Source organism: Venturia canescens, chromosome 2 (genome assembly GCF_019457755.1).
Source record: "Venturia canescens isolate UGA chromosome 2, ASM1945775v1, whole genome shotgun sequence".
NCBI classification, from domain to species: domain Eukaryota; kingdom Metazoa; phylum Arthropoda; class Insecta; order Hymenoptera; family Ichneumonidae; genus Venturia; species Venturia canescens.
The window spans coordinates 31,642,929-31,657,956 of NC_057422.1; the positions used below are offsets into that span (position 1 = coordinate 31,642,929).

The window sequence follows — 15,028 nt, forward strand, 5'->3', positions numbered from 1 at the left end:
TATTCGTTCCCGCTTATCAGTCCCAAATTAGGACATTCCTTATCTCAGCCTTACGCGTGCTCGCTTTCTTGGTACTACCCCGCGGAGTGATACCTATTGACATAGGAACAAAGGGCCTTACTTCCAACCGTCCCGACGAGAGTCCCTGCTCGCCTCAGTTCATGATCATCTCCCGAACCGTTATATCTAGAGTCGCGGCAGCGACTCTGAGACAAGTACATTTATAAGATATGACGAGTTGCTGCCAGAGACTCTTTACCGGAGCGATAGCGTTTCCAATTGTTTTCGAAAATTTTCAAAATTTGTTTCTTCAATAATTAATTAACTATATCATTTCGGAGAATATTATACGTTGACATATTTTTTATTATTTTTTTTTCTGTCGATTGCGACCTCTTCGAACTCTGTAGCTTGACGCGTTGAAGAGATATTAATTATTTATTTTTTAATTACATCAAAAAATGGGTCTGATTTTCGCACACATTTTTGATGTTTATTTGTTTTATATCTAGTGACAAATCTGGTGCCATAATACATTTTATATACCGATATATTTTTTTTCTGGTGCCATAATACCAATATATACCTATATATTTTCGTGTCGTATGACGTATGGTGTGTTGTTTATGCTGATAGATGATGAGGTTATAAAGATCGCGAATTTGACAGTTCACCGATATCCCGGTCGGTAGTACAAGTATATACCTTAGGGTGGTCCTTAAAAGATGTGTTTTCGAATTTCTTTGCTCCCAGGGGCTTAGATGCTTCCAAATTAATTAAAAATAATTCCCTGAAAATTTGAGCTCTTAATATTAACTCTAAGATAGTCCGCATTCCAACCTAAGATTCTTATGGGAATAACATGAGAAAAATTCCTTTCGTTCTTTAGTATTTCATAACTCTGGGACAAATAAATTAAAAATTTCGAGACACATATATTTTCATAGAGAATTTGACGCTCTACAAAAAAGGTCTTTTATGATTTCTAGCTAAGTCTATTGGTTTAAGAGTTATTTGAGCTCAAAGTTTAATTTTTTTTTCTCATTATCAATATTATCAAGGATATTCATCAAACCCTTAGGGAAAAAACGGTTGGGACAAGTACATTGATGCTTCCGTGTTTCCTGATCATATCACGAAAAATGTAATAAAAATTCCTTAAAAAAATTATGTGACCAACTGTAAATAATTTCAACAGAACAATTGGAAAAAAATTACACAAATTTTGAAAAAACATTACATTAAAAAAAATACAAATCTGTAATTCGTTTGTAAAGTGAAAAAAATTCAAATAAAACATGAGAAATAAAAAACCGAAATATCACGCTTGAAAACATTTTGAAAAACGATGCCCCATTTTTCTTATCTTATTCTAACAACTAAATCAATTTTTAAAAAATTCCATCTAAGTTACTTACAGCATTAAAATTAATAATATCAATTCGAGGCCAAATATTTTATAATAAATTGAAAAAAGTTACCATTTGAGTTACGTGCAGCACTAAAATTTATGATATCAATCGAAGGACAAGTAAGGGGCTGTAGTGGCACAGGTTTTCCGCAATTTCCCTGTGCCCATGGAATCGAGTGCCATGGCAAATGCGCTACAGAGGGGGAAGTCGGGTGCGGCCGCATGGGGGACTGGTTACTGATCCGGACCAGACCCCCAGGGGGGACTGGCTACTGACCCGGGCCGACCCTGCAATAGGCGAAAGCCTCTACGCGGGGGGACAATACGAATTAAAAAAAATAAAAAAAAAAAATAAAAAAAATAAAAAAAAAAAAAAGAGTTATGAAATACTAAAGAACGAAAGGAATTTTTCTCATGTTATTTCCATAAGAATCTTAGGTTGGAATGCGGACTATCTTAGAGTTAATATTAAAAGCTCAAATTTTCAGGGAATTATTTTTAATTAATTTGGAAGCATTTGAGCCCCTGGGAGCGAAGAAATTCGAAAACACCCCTTTTAAGGACCACCCTAATATACCTATATATTTCCGTTATGATATGACGTATGGTGTGTTATTTCAATGCTAACTAAATGAGGTTATAAAGATCGCAAATGTTACAATTCACCGAAACTGTTCCAATTTTTTCCGGTTCTGTAGAAAATAAATAAAAGCAGTACAATTGTTACATCCAACTCCTATTAGATTCAACTAATTAATAATAACTACTTAGTCCAATCACAAATAATAATCATAATAACAAGAAGAATCAGAGTATTGATCGGAACCTCTCGAAGGGATTCCGGGGGCCATAAAACTCAAACCAGCTATGCGAACTGCCATGAAAATTAGCCCCAAATCTGTAACCAAGAGGGACAATAGATGATTTTCTACTACCCCATATATCAGAAAAATCGGGCTACCGTGACTCAGTCATCACTCCAACGCAACACGGTCATTAAAAGGCAGGCGACACACAGGCGTGACAGGACTAGAGCAAAGAGATGACGTGATCCGCTATTTCCCTTAAACATTATTTTCCTTAACAAACTATTTTCCTTAACACCCCATTAACTTTTCCACTCCAATAACTACAAGTGAACAAATTCCTTGTTGGGGGATGAGAACGCTGGACGATGCGCACCGCTGAGAACGCAGCTTTATAACTAATTCACAAATCAGTGGACAAAGCCATCTCCCACTCCGAAGACGAAGGACCAAACGCCAGAAATGAGCCAGATCGCGACTCGATTTAACGACTTATCAGCAAACCAAGAATCAAAAAACCCCTCCTTATACCAGAGAGAAAGGGATGGAAACAAAACTAGTCACAACAGGGCTTGATCCGCGCATCCGCGGACAGGAGCCTTCTCCTCCACCAAAGGAAAAATGGGCTGTACCAAAAATTAGTCATATCACGCAACTCAATCAGCAAATCTACGTTTAGGAATCTTTTCCCACCACCGAAGAACAAAAAAAGGAGTAGGAATCTTCAGAGGCACCCTTGGAAGGGATTTCAAGTATAAAACTGACCACCCTGGACCACCGGAGCGTCTTCTACTTCAAGTCAGCGTATCTGCCGGAGGCTCTGCTCCACCGACACCCGGTTCACCATACTTCAAAATCCCAGTTGGGACTTTGTCATTTTCGCGAAACACCCCAGTTCGGACTTTGTCATTTTCACGCAACGTCCCAGTTTGGACTCTGCCATTCTCGGGCAATCCATCGAATCCTGAACTTTGTCGTTGTAACCATTCCTGCCTACGATTTGTACCTGAACTACGATTGTACCTCATCCGTCAGAATAATATCGCCGTACTTAACTTATATTAAAGATAATACGTGACTGTGTAAATTTGTAATCAGTTTGTGTGACCAGTGGACAATAAATAACCACAAGGACAAATAACCGACGTGAGTAACAAATCCTCTTTTTCACAAAACCCCTCATTTTATCCCACCACCTCGCGGCTTCTCGGACCATCGGCCCCGACATTCTCTCCATACCAAGAGACGAGACTTCCGTCCCTGGGTAAAGGACTTAATTGTCTTGACCCGAAAGAGAAGTCATACCCGTGTTGCGTCCTCTCCAATTCCGATAAGCTCCCGGGGACGTAACACAATGTTTTAGTGAAAGTGGTGAGAAAAAAGTGAAGAAGAAAGAGATAAAGACCGAGGAATCCAAGAGTGTAGTGTAATGGGAAAAAAAACGAAAATTGTCAACAACGTTCGGATTGATGGTAAAAATATTTAGAAAGGTTAGAGATTTTTTCTATATATATCTTGAGATGTAGTCCGGATTCTGAAACATTAGAAATAAAAATCCATGCCTCCGCTCTTTCTCATCAGCTCTCTCTGATTGTATCATCAAACTTGTCGATGTTTGTTATTGCAGAATATCTAAAGACGCGGCATCGTCTTGTAATAAAATAACCCAAAACAGGAATGACGGAAAAGAGCCAGGGACTACAAAAATATAGTAAGGCAGTATAATCGCATTGTCTGTAAACTTATAACAGACTATTCGAAAGTGCTTGATTACAAAATTTCTATTGGCAAATCGAAACTGAGGCAATCAGTATTTTTTTCATTTTGCATTGGTGGAAATTTTTTCATCAAAAAGACTAAATTGATAATCACGAAGAGTTTTCACTTCAATTCCAACAAAGTAAAATTTAAATTCGAAATAAAATATGTCCGCGTGTGTGTATATGTGTGTATTAGAGTGGTCGTTATTTGGGGTCTTTTAAAACAATGCTTAACCCTCGACCATGCGGGTTGAAGTTTTCCGTTTAAAATACATGGAATTTTTCTGCGTCTGTGGTCACGATTTTACTGTGGGCCGCAATACGTTTGGAAAATCTTGAAATTTTCAGAAATTATTTTACAAGCATGTTGCTACACGGAAAACATTTTCAAAGCTCCTATCCTTAAAATGTCGTATAGCATCATCATACTAACCCATTAATGCGCAAAACGATATTTTTGGACACACAATTTCAAGTACGCAGTTTTGACTGAAAAACAAAAGAAAAATTCTCCAAAATCTGATATAGGGGGTTTTTGAGGGTGCTCTTTCAGAACCTGGCGTTTATTTTTTAAAATTAAATCAAAATCTTCATTATTTTTGCGTTTTGAATTGGAAAGTCAAAAATTTTGAACGTTTTTTTCCCTCAAATCGATTTCCGTTACTGTTGCTGCACTCACATAACCATATTAAGGCCAGCAAAAGTGTTTTCAATGTCTGACCTTTCCGGAACATTGGTTATAACCAGTATTTTTCTCGAAAGACTCAACAAAGAAATGTAACAGAACAAAAAGTGTTGAGAATCATCTAAAGAATACGCCTGATTTTTTTCAAAAATTTTCTAGCTAGTTTTGTATTTTTCACTTTCGATTAATTTTGTAAAATTTTTGAAGTTCTGAAAAGATTCACACGCATTCTTCGGATGATTCTAAACAATTTTTGTTATATAATTTTTTTGTAAAGTTGAAACTTTTTGAAAAAAAAATTATTTTCCATCGAATAATGAATATTTTCATAATTTTCTTCTTAAAAAGTTTCAACTTAAAAAAAAAAATTATATAACAAAAATTGTTTAGAATCATCCAAAGAATGTGAATCTTTTCAAAGATTTTAAATATTTTAAAAATTTATCGAAATTGAAAAATACAAAAATAGCTAGAAAATTTTTGAAAAAAATCACACGTAATCTTTAGAAGATTCTCAATACTTTTTGTTCTGGAACATTTCTTTGTTATGTCAAGACTTTCGAGAAAAAAAATCATACAGATTTTCATCATGCTGTTTTGCAAAAGCCGCCATTATGCAAAAACTGAGTAAGAAAAAAGTGTTTATAACCAGTGTTCTGGACTCGTCAGACCTTAAGAACATCTTTGCAGGCGATAATATGGTTATTTGAGAGCAGCAACAGTAAGGGAAATCGCTTTGAAAAAAAAATGTTAGAAAATCTTGACTTTTCAATTAAAAACGAATAAATAATGAAGATTTTGATTTAATTTTACAAAATAAATGCAAGATTCTGAAAGAGCACTCTCAAAAACCCCCTATATCAGATTTTGTTCTTTAGTTAAAACTGCGTACTTGAAATTGTGTGTCCAAAATTGTCGTTTTGCGCATTAATGGGTTCTTATAGTGATGCTATACAACATTTCAAGGGTAGGAGTTTTGAAAATTTTTTTCGTGTAGCAACATGCTTGTAAAACAATTTATGGAAATTTCAAGATTTTCCAAATGTATTAAGGCCCACAATATAATCGTGACCACAAACGCAGAAAAATTCCATGTATTATGAACAGAAAACTTCAACCCCCATGGTCGAGGGTTGAGTATTGTTCTACAAATCTGACAAAATTACAGCATTACTTTTTATGTATTTCGAACCAATTTAGGGGGCGAAAAGGGTAAAATAAATTTGATCCCAAATAACTACCACCCTAGTGGGTATTAAAATACCTAAAACAACTTGCATGCATAATAAAACGATTTTTATTTTCAAAAAAACTGATTCGGCTTGAGGAGGTCACCCCCCATGGCAACCGCATTTTTTGGGGTTTCCTCTATTTTTTGCGACGAGAAAAAAACACAGACTTAAAATTTAAAGAGTTTGGTATTTCAACTTTAGGATAGAATTTTTTAACTCTGATGTCTCGAGTTAATTCCGTGTAAAATTAATCCACAGGATCCCATATGCTTCTCCATGGTGTCCACGATTCCCGGGGATCCCGTTTATCTGCGATCAAAAAACCGAGGAGCGTTTTGATTTGTAAAGCAGTGGGCTATTGCCTGAACTAAAATCATACAGAAATATCGAAATTGAAGGATTATTGAGCTATGCAACATTTTGAAAAATTGAAATAAGGGTTTTCTAAACGGAAAAATCCTTCAATGTTTAATATTTCTGTATAATTTTAATTCAGGTGATAACCACTGCTTTACTAATCCAAACGCTCCTTGGTTTTTTGATTTCAGATAAACCGATCCCCTGGAATCGCGGAGACTATGAAGAAACATATACGTTCCTGTGGAGTAGCTTTACACCGAATCTACCAGAGATATCAGAGTTAAAAAATTCTACCATCGAGTTGAAATACCATTGAGAAAACCCTTTGAATTTCAAAAGTCTATGTTTTTTTCTTTGCCGCAAGAAAATTGCGAAAAAACCCTACAAAATTCGGCCGCCATGCGGGGTGACCCCCTATGTTGGATTTAATTATTCCAATCGATCAATATCGCGTTATCTTGAAAAAAGATTCGAGTGCCTTAGTCATTGAAATCCTGTCGTTATTTAACGACATGTCATCTACATTGTGCCCTAAAATGAAGAATTTGATTTTCCAATATCCTGTAAAATTTTTTCAAGTTCACAGTGCACAAAAAGTAGTCAAATCAAACCATAAGTAACAGCACGAATGCTGTTAAAAAATTGGAGACAAGTACAATTATGTTTGATGTCACCTGGGCAGTAGTCTCAGTGAAACCCTATGTGACACTCATGTAGTTCAAAACACGAATGCACGATGATTTATAAGAAATTGTTCGATCTGTTCTCTCGAAACTTGCTTCAAATGAGCAATTCATTATTAAAGGTTATAAAAAAAAACCATTTTAAACGCAATGAATAAAAAAATGAATCTGTTAACTCATAGTAATGCGTGAAAAACGTTTGGTTCAAAGGAACAAAACGTGGTCAAATAAATGCAAAAGTGACGAGTACATCGGATGACGAGTGAAAAAAATTCAAAACATAATGGTATGTAAAAAAAATTACGAAACCAACTGTAAATAATTTCAACAAAACAATTAAGAAAAGCTTTCACAAATCATGAAAAAATATTATATTAAAAAAAATACAAATGTGTAATTATATTGTAAAGGAAAAAATAAATTCAAATAGGATGTGAGAAATTCATTCTTACGGGAAGCACCCGGAACTTGAGAAAGTTCAAGTGAATCAAAAAAGTTACCATCTGAGTAATGTGCAGCACTACAATTTATGGCATCAATCGGAGGATAAGTATTTTATTAGTATATAATACATAATTTTTCACAATATGAAATTGTTCTGAGAAACGTTCAAATCCAAAAAAAAATCGCATCGAAGGTAAAAGTCATTTGTTACTCTATGGTGGCAGAGACTTACTTAGAAGAAAATCGATTCTTCTCAGACTTTCAGGATCGCCTGGTATTCACAATATTCGACGTCGATTTCGTATCGGTACAAATTATGTTTAAATATGTGCTAAAAGTACTTGTCCGGCCCATTACTTTTCATTCAAATTGCTCATTCAAACAAAATCAAACTAGACGTTAATTTCTGCGTTATTTTTATGGAACTAGCATTAACGCTGCTACACGCCCACTTGAATTTGGACATCATTCCACATATGCTCGGCGGCAACTATCTCTTCGCAACAATTCATGGCATCGAGTAAACAAAACCATTGCAACGGATAGAGGCTTTACATTCCGATATATCGAAATTTTTTTTTTAAGAAAGGGTATATAGTAATACACTTGGGAATCACTTTTCATCGAATTTCAAGAAATGCCCGTGTCGCACTCATTTTTTAATGTTGATTTCAACAAAGTGCAATTGTGTACGTGACCATAAAAAAACGAAATTGTACAGACGAATCTGCTCGAAAATTTATTGAATTGCGATTTATTATCAGCTGAATATCTTCAGTAATAGAATAGATTAGTTGTTATAACGAATAAAATTCGTTTGAAGAAGAAAACGTGTAGTAAAAATTGCCGTCATTTCAATATAAACTGGGGAGTTAATTTGGAAGCTGGACAATGCTTATCGTGCGAAGGATACTTTTTCATAAATACGCAATAATATCTCTTGGATATTACAGAAAAATTTGTTTGCATTTTTTTATAATGAATGCAATTAAGTTAAAATCTCTTGGAGGTAATTTTTTAAATTCCTTCTGTTTCCCTCTGTACGCATAGATGTCATCCATCAGATCTAGAAGAGCCCTGATTTTTATTTGAATGAGCAATTTGAATGAAAAGTGATGGGCCGGACAAGTACTTTTAGCACATACGTAAACATAATTTTTTGTACCGATACGAAATCGACGTCGAATATTGTGAATACCAGGGGACCCTGAAAGTCTGAGAAGAATCGATTTTCTTCTAAGTAAGTCTCTGCCACCATAGAGTAACAAATGACTTTTACCTTCGATGCGATTTTTTTTTGGATTTGAACGTTTCTCAGAACAATTTCATATTGTGAAAAATTATGTATTATATACAAATAAAATACTTATCCTCCGATTGATGCCATAAATTGTAGTGCTGCACATAACTCATGTCAGATGGTAACTTTTGCACTTTCTTTCATCAAAATCCCAGTTATCGAATAAAATATAACTAATTTTCAACCCTGTCCATACTTTACTAAACTCTTTGCGGCTTATCACACCCTCTGCAAAATATGAAAATTTTCATGTCTTGCTATTCTCATTTTTCCTCGTACATTCATTATTCTGTATTCTTTGCAGATTACGAGCTCCTATTGGTTGCCCTGTGTGCAGCAGCGTAGCTTTTTGCGGAAAGACATGCAGAGATCAGTCCCTTTCTACTTATCACAAATACGAATGCAAAATCCTCGCGCTTCTCATAGGTAAGATACCTTAATACAAAAAGCATAATTCTAGACACAACATTTCCAAACACAATAGAAAGAAGTATTTCTGCTGGCTTACTCATCTGAAATGAAAAATAAACGAAGGGTATATGAAATGACACGTCATGGAAGTGAATACTTATGAAGAGACTCGGTAGAGTCTCGGGACAAGTACATTGACAGCCCTGTCGTCTGCTGGCCTGAGGCTCTCGCCGAGACTATCTTTACTCTGAATGAAACGATTCGCGGTGGTGGGGGTAAAACTGACATGTCATTTTCTAGAATTGCGGAGCTCAAGAGATGTTTTGTTAAGCGAAAATTAGTTTGGAGACTCAATTTCAAAATCTCTTTCGAATGAGCCCGAAACCAACACGATCAGTAGCGTAATTGCTGAGAAAAAACTTTGCACAGGCTCAAGATTATGCAAAAGTTACTAAAACATTTAGAAATTTGACATGTCTGTATATAATACCATCAAAGGCCTCATGTCCCTCGGTCTAACTTCGCGGCGGTGTCGCGGACTAACGTCACATGCCGAGAGCTCGAAAGTCACCAGCCGAAGTTTCACATCATGTTGACGTTTGAGGTCATGATGTTATGAAGTGCGTGCGGGATAACTAAAAATAATTTTCGTCATCTAACGAAGTGCATATTACTGTTTATTTCGTTAAATTTTGTGATATACTAAACCAGTATCAAAGCGGCCGCGTAAATGTAGTCTGTGATATGTGTGCGAAAAAGGATATAAATAATGCGCGATGCATATATCAACGAAAACTTTTCAAGATTTCATTATTTTGTTCGACTAGAAATAAGCGTTAACTAAAATAATCTTTCAATTAAATCAGAGTGCGAGAAATATTGTCCAGTGTAAATATATCGTCAGTAGGCTAGGTTATATATATGAAGGCGTCAGATTATATATATGAATAAATACAACAAAAACACACAGAACTGTTAGAATGATGTAAACTTTAATTGAATAAATGTTTTCTAATTTATTTCTCATGTTTCCCATATTTTGCTTCATATTCAGTTTGGCTCTGCCCTCTCTGATCCTTGTTTTCACTCCATCGGTTTGCAGCGGATCGATACATATCAAGAGACTCGGCAGAGTCTCGAGACAAGTACATTGACAGCCCTGTCGTCTGCTGGCCCGAGGCTCTCGCCGAGACTATATTATCTCTGAATAAAACGATTCGCGGTGGTGGGGGTAAAATCGACATGTCATTTTCTTGAATTGCGAAGCTCAGGAGTTATGTCGCAATTTGAAAATTGAACTTTCAGCTAATTAAGAAATTCTCTTTCGATTGCGCCCAAAATCAGCATGATCGGTGGCGTAATTGCTAAGAAAAAACTTTGCACGGGCTCAAGATTATGCAAAAAGTACCAACACATTTACGCAGCTGACGTATCCGTATATGGGTTCAGACCGATACATACAAGAGCTTCTTGATGCCCATCATAACCAATCACCGGTGAGAATCTATCCGTCTCGACCAATCGCCGATAAGAAAGTTTCTGATAGTCCTCAATGTTTTCTTGTATACCGTCTGTTATCGTCTGTTATGTTATTATAAAGTGATTGCGATCGTAGCCCCGTGGATCAACGGTGCAAGATTTGCAAATTTCGTTGAAATAAATAAAACATTATTGGAAATAGCAGTGCATATAATCAATTTTATTTTTTTCATAAAAAAAGTTTCAATAAGTTTCGAGCCCAATTCACGACAATAATATCTATAATAAATAAAACCTCAAAAGTGGATTAATTGATCTCATACAGTGTACTGAGAGTGAGTAAAATGTTGAGAAGTGAAAACGTGAATAATGTGTGTCGTGAAAATTAAGAATTATCTGTTCTACTTCGATATCGTAATATATACATACATAGCAAATTTGCGAGATTTCGCGTCATGTTGACGTTTGAGGTTATGACCGCCGGAATGCTGTTGCGTGCAGAGTGTAGAAAAATAAAAGTGGTTATTGAAAAGTGGAAGGAATCGATATTATTAATGACGTGACTAATTAGTGTTGAATAATAATAATAATAACAATGAGAAAAAAAACGTTCGTTCATTATAACCTCTAAAACGTTCTTTCCAAACAGAAATTCTATGTTGTGTAATTACATTAAAGAAAGAGGTGGATGGTTGTGTGTAAACGAATTCAAATAAATTTTAAAAAACTTTGGTCAAGTAATTCAATGTATTGTTGTCATAATTTCTTTCATTTAGTTTGGCTGTGTTCACCGGTCCCTTTTTTCCACCTCCTTAGCTTACAGTGTATTCTCATACCAATTTCTATTCGTTCTCCAGACAATACAAGAGATATTCGTATTTCTATTTTTTTATATTAATTTCAACAAGATAATTTAAAATATTTATAACAAAAAGCCTTCATGATTGCTTGTTCATACACACAAGTTTTAAAAAATTTTTGGGCCATGTAAATGCATAGATATATTCACTTGAGTTGTTACATGATAAATTTGGAAATTTATTTCAATAAGTCATTGGGTGCTTAATTTTCATGATATCAAAATTTGTATCTTCGAAATGCAATGAACACCTCTAAAGTTCGACAAAGTGATGAAGCGACATGTATATTGAATATTTCCAGACCATGTTTGCGATTGGCATTGTGGGTTGAAAAATTCATGTCTGTAAGTCTACACCTGATCATTTTTGGATGTGATCAAATATTTTGTCTGCGGATAACCATGGAGACATACAAAATTACAGCATTTTGCTTGCTTCAACATGCATCGTATCTGTCACTTTGTTTTGAATGTGTCATAATAAGTTTCAAAAATGTGGTTCATGTAATTTTGAAGTGTTTTTCCGTATAGCACCAAAGTCTGTATAACTGGTAGGTAGCAAGTACCTATGAACTTTGATATTTCTGTGGAATAGCAGGTATGCCAATCTTTTAACTTTTTGGTTCCGACTGGAATATATTAACGAAGATATTCATTACTAAAGTCTTCACCTACTTATTTCTGAATAGATCTGAAATTACTATCTTCAGAAACTAATGCACAGATACATGAAACAATTTTGATTTCTGTTCTCTTTCAATTGCGCTGTCTTTTTTCTTTTTAACTATGGCTCTGCTCTTTCCGATCCTTGTTTTGACTCCATCGGTTTGCAGCGGATCGATGCATATTATTAATTGGTTGCCTAATATGTGTCCTATGATTTTCTACTATTTCTTCATGCTGATTGTGGTTACGTGATTCAAGAGGTTTCCAATTATGATCATCAATCGCACATTTTGTACAACAGATTCTCAAAACAGTTTCTGGTCTTGATATAAGTGTAGTTATTCTTTTTCCACCTGGTCTGTCGAGTAATAAATTATGAAACTTGTTCCAAAAAGTCTTTGGATGCTTTTTTTGCTGATAATATGAAAAGTTGAATCTTCGGAATGCGGTAGGCAAACACAAATTTTGACAACAATACTTAGGAAATGACGTGTATGTTGAGTATTCCTATTCTGCAAACTGCAAATGTGGAATTATTGGTGAAAACATTCATTACGATAAGTGTTTGCTCAGTTTTCGATGCGATTAAGTATAATACCTGCCAACATCATGGAAACCTACAGAATTTCTGAATGTTATGTGCGCTATGTGATTTTAATGTAACATCATGACTTCTAACAACTTTCCACTCTAATACTATAGATTTGGATCATTGAAATACAGCAAAAATCTGCAAACTATAAAATTTATATACTGTGCCATTCATTTTATTTTTTGACTCCCACCGTAACACAAATATGAAGTGAAAAATTCATTACAAAAGTCTTCAGTTGCTCATTTATGGATTTTCTGTGGATAAGTATATGTGCTAAGTATCACCCCCTATCTTTATGATAATATGTAATGGAACTTTGTTCAGCAAGTTTTAAAGTATTTCTTTTCAAATAGAATTAAAGTTTGTATTACCGCGGTATGGAGCGAATACCTTCAAACTTTGATATTTTTGTGTCGCAGCATGTGTGCCAATTATTTAAATTTTTTACTCCAACCGTAACATGTAATTTCAAAAATTCATCACAAAAGTTTTCAGCTTTACTAATTATCTTAATATTCCTTTTTCTAAATTCTATGCCAAATTTCTGAATTTCCTAATTTATTTCTAAATTATCCTGAAATGAAATTGTTTTCCTCCACAAGCAATGCAGGTACCTTAAACGTCTTTGAATTCCGTTGCTCTGTTGAATCAAGTACGCTCAGTTTTTTTTACTTCTTTGAATTCTGACATAATAAATGTTTCCGGGTGCCTTTTTTCAGCAACTATCAAACTGTAGATAATTGGATCTCCGCGGCCACTTGCAAACTTTGGAAATATATTTCATCGGGGGCATGTTTTGGATGACACGAAAATGTCTAGATTCAGAATGCAAAAACGACATTTAAAAATGGCCAATTCTGTTGTATTCGTTGTGTCTTGATTTTGATCTATCTTTTCTCTTTTCCTTTCTTTTCACTAACGTTATAAGCCGGAAATCATATCTCAGCCCGCAACACGCATTGCTACATGCTCTTGAGTTTCCAATGGACAAAACATATTAGAAGACAAGGAGAAAAATCACCAATGTCCAAGAACAAACCTCTATCGAAATATTTCCAGTTCAAATTTGACGAAATTTAGGTCTTTTTTCGTGGAAACCAACGTTATAAGCCGAAAATCATATCACGACCTACAACCTGCTTTTCACCGTGCTCTTTGGTTCCTAATTGACAAAACATATTAGAGTACAAGGAAAAAAATCGCCAAAGTCCAAGGAGAGACCTGTGACGAAATATTTTCAGTTCAATTTTTACGAAAAATAGGTCTTTTTTCGTGAAAACCAACGTTATAAGACGAAAATCATAAATAATTCATAGAAATTTAAACTAATATCCTATAGTCAACTGAACATAAATAAGGAACTTTTGAGAAAAAACACGTGATATCAAACCATAAACTTCCCCTAGGAAAAAAAAGGTTGGGACAAGTACATTGATGATCCCTCGTTTGTTGATAATTCCATCCATGAAAAAAACTTTAAAACAAAATTTTTATAAAAAATGGGCAAAAAAATTATTTTATAAAAAAAATACAGAACAATTCGAAAAAAATTTCACAAATCTTGAAAAAGCATTATCTTTAAAAAAAACTAATCTGTATCTATTTTTTAAAGTGTTAAAAGAACCAAATAACAAGTAAAAAATAAAAACCGAAAAATCGCGCTTGAAATCATTTTGGAAACCGATGCCTCATTCTTCTTATTTGATTCGAAGGGCTAAATCAACTAAAAACAATTCCATCTAATTTACGTACAGCATTAAAATTTATTATATCAATTCGAGGCAGGGTATTTACTAATAAATTGAAAAAAGTTACCATTTGAGTTACGTGCAGCACTAAAATTTATGATATCAATCGAAGGACAAGTAATTTATGAGTAACTCCAAATTTCAACATTATGGAACTGTTTTAAGAAGCTTTTAAATCCAAAAAAATCACATGCAAGCTAGTCATTTCTTACTCTAAGATGGCAGAGACAATCGATTTTTTTCAGACTTTCAGGAGCTACTGATATTATTCACAATATTCGACGTCGATTGGATCGATAGAAATTATGCTTAAATATGAGTTAAAAGTACTTGTCCGGCCCATCACTTTTCATTTAAATCAAATAAAAATCAATCATAAAAAAACGAAACTGTACGGGAGAATCCGGTTAAAAATTTATTGAAATGCGATTTAGGTTAGTTATGCCGAATGAAATTCGTTCGCTGGAAGAAGTGAGAAGTAAACACTGCCGTCATAGCAATACAAACTGGGGAGTTATTTTGGAACCTTCAACATATTTAATGTGCAAAATGTTTTTTATTTATCGATGCACAATAACATCCTTTGTAT

General features: G+C 34.5%; 1 protein-coding gene across 2 annotated transcripts in view; it reads left to right on the forward strand.

The window, feature by feature from the left end:
* The window catches only part of LOC122406467 (SET and MYND domain-containing protein 4-like), a 1,392,500-nt gene that overhangs the window by 657,297 nt on the left and 720,175 nt on the right, over positions 1–15,028 (forward strand). For both annotated transcript variants that reach the window (XM_043411934.1, XM_043411935.1), the window contains exon 6: positions 8,986–9,107. In XM_043411934.1, coding sequence (XP_043267869.1) covers positions 8,986–9,107 — 122 coding nt within the window. The remainder of the gene's footprint in view (positions 1–8,985; positions 9,108–15,028) is intronic.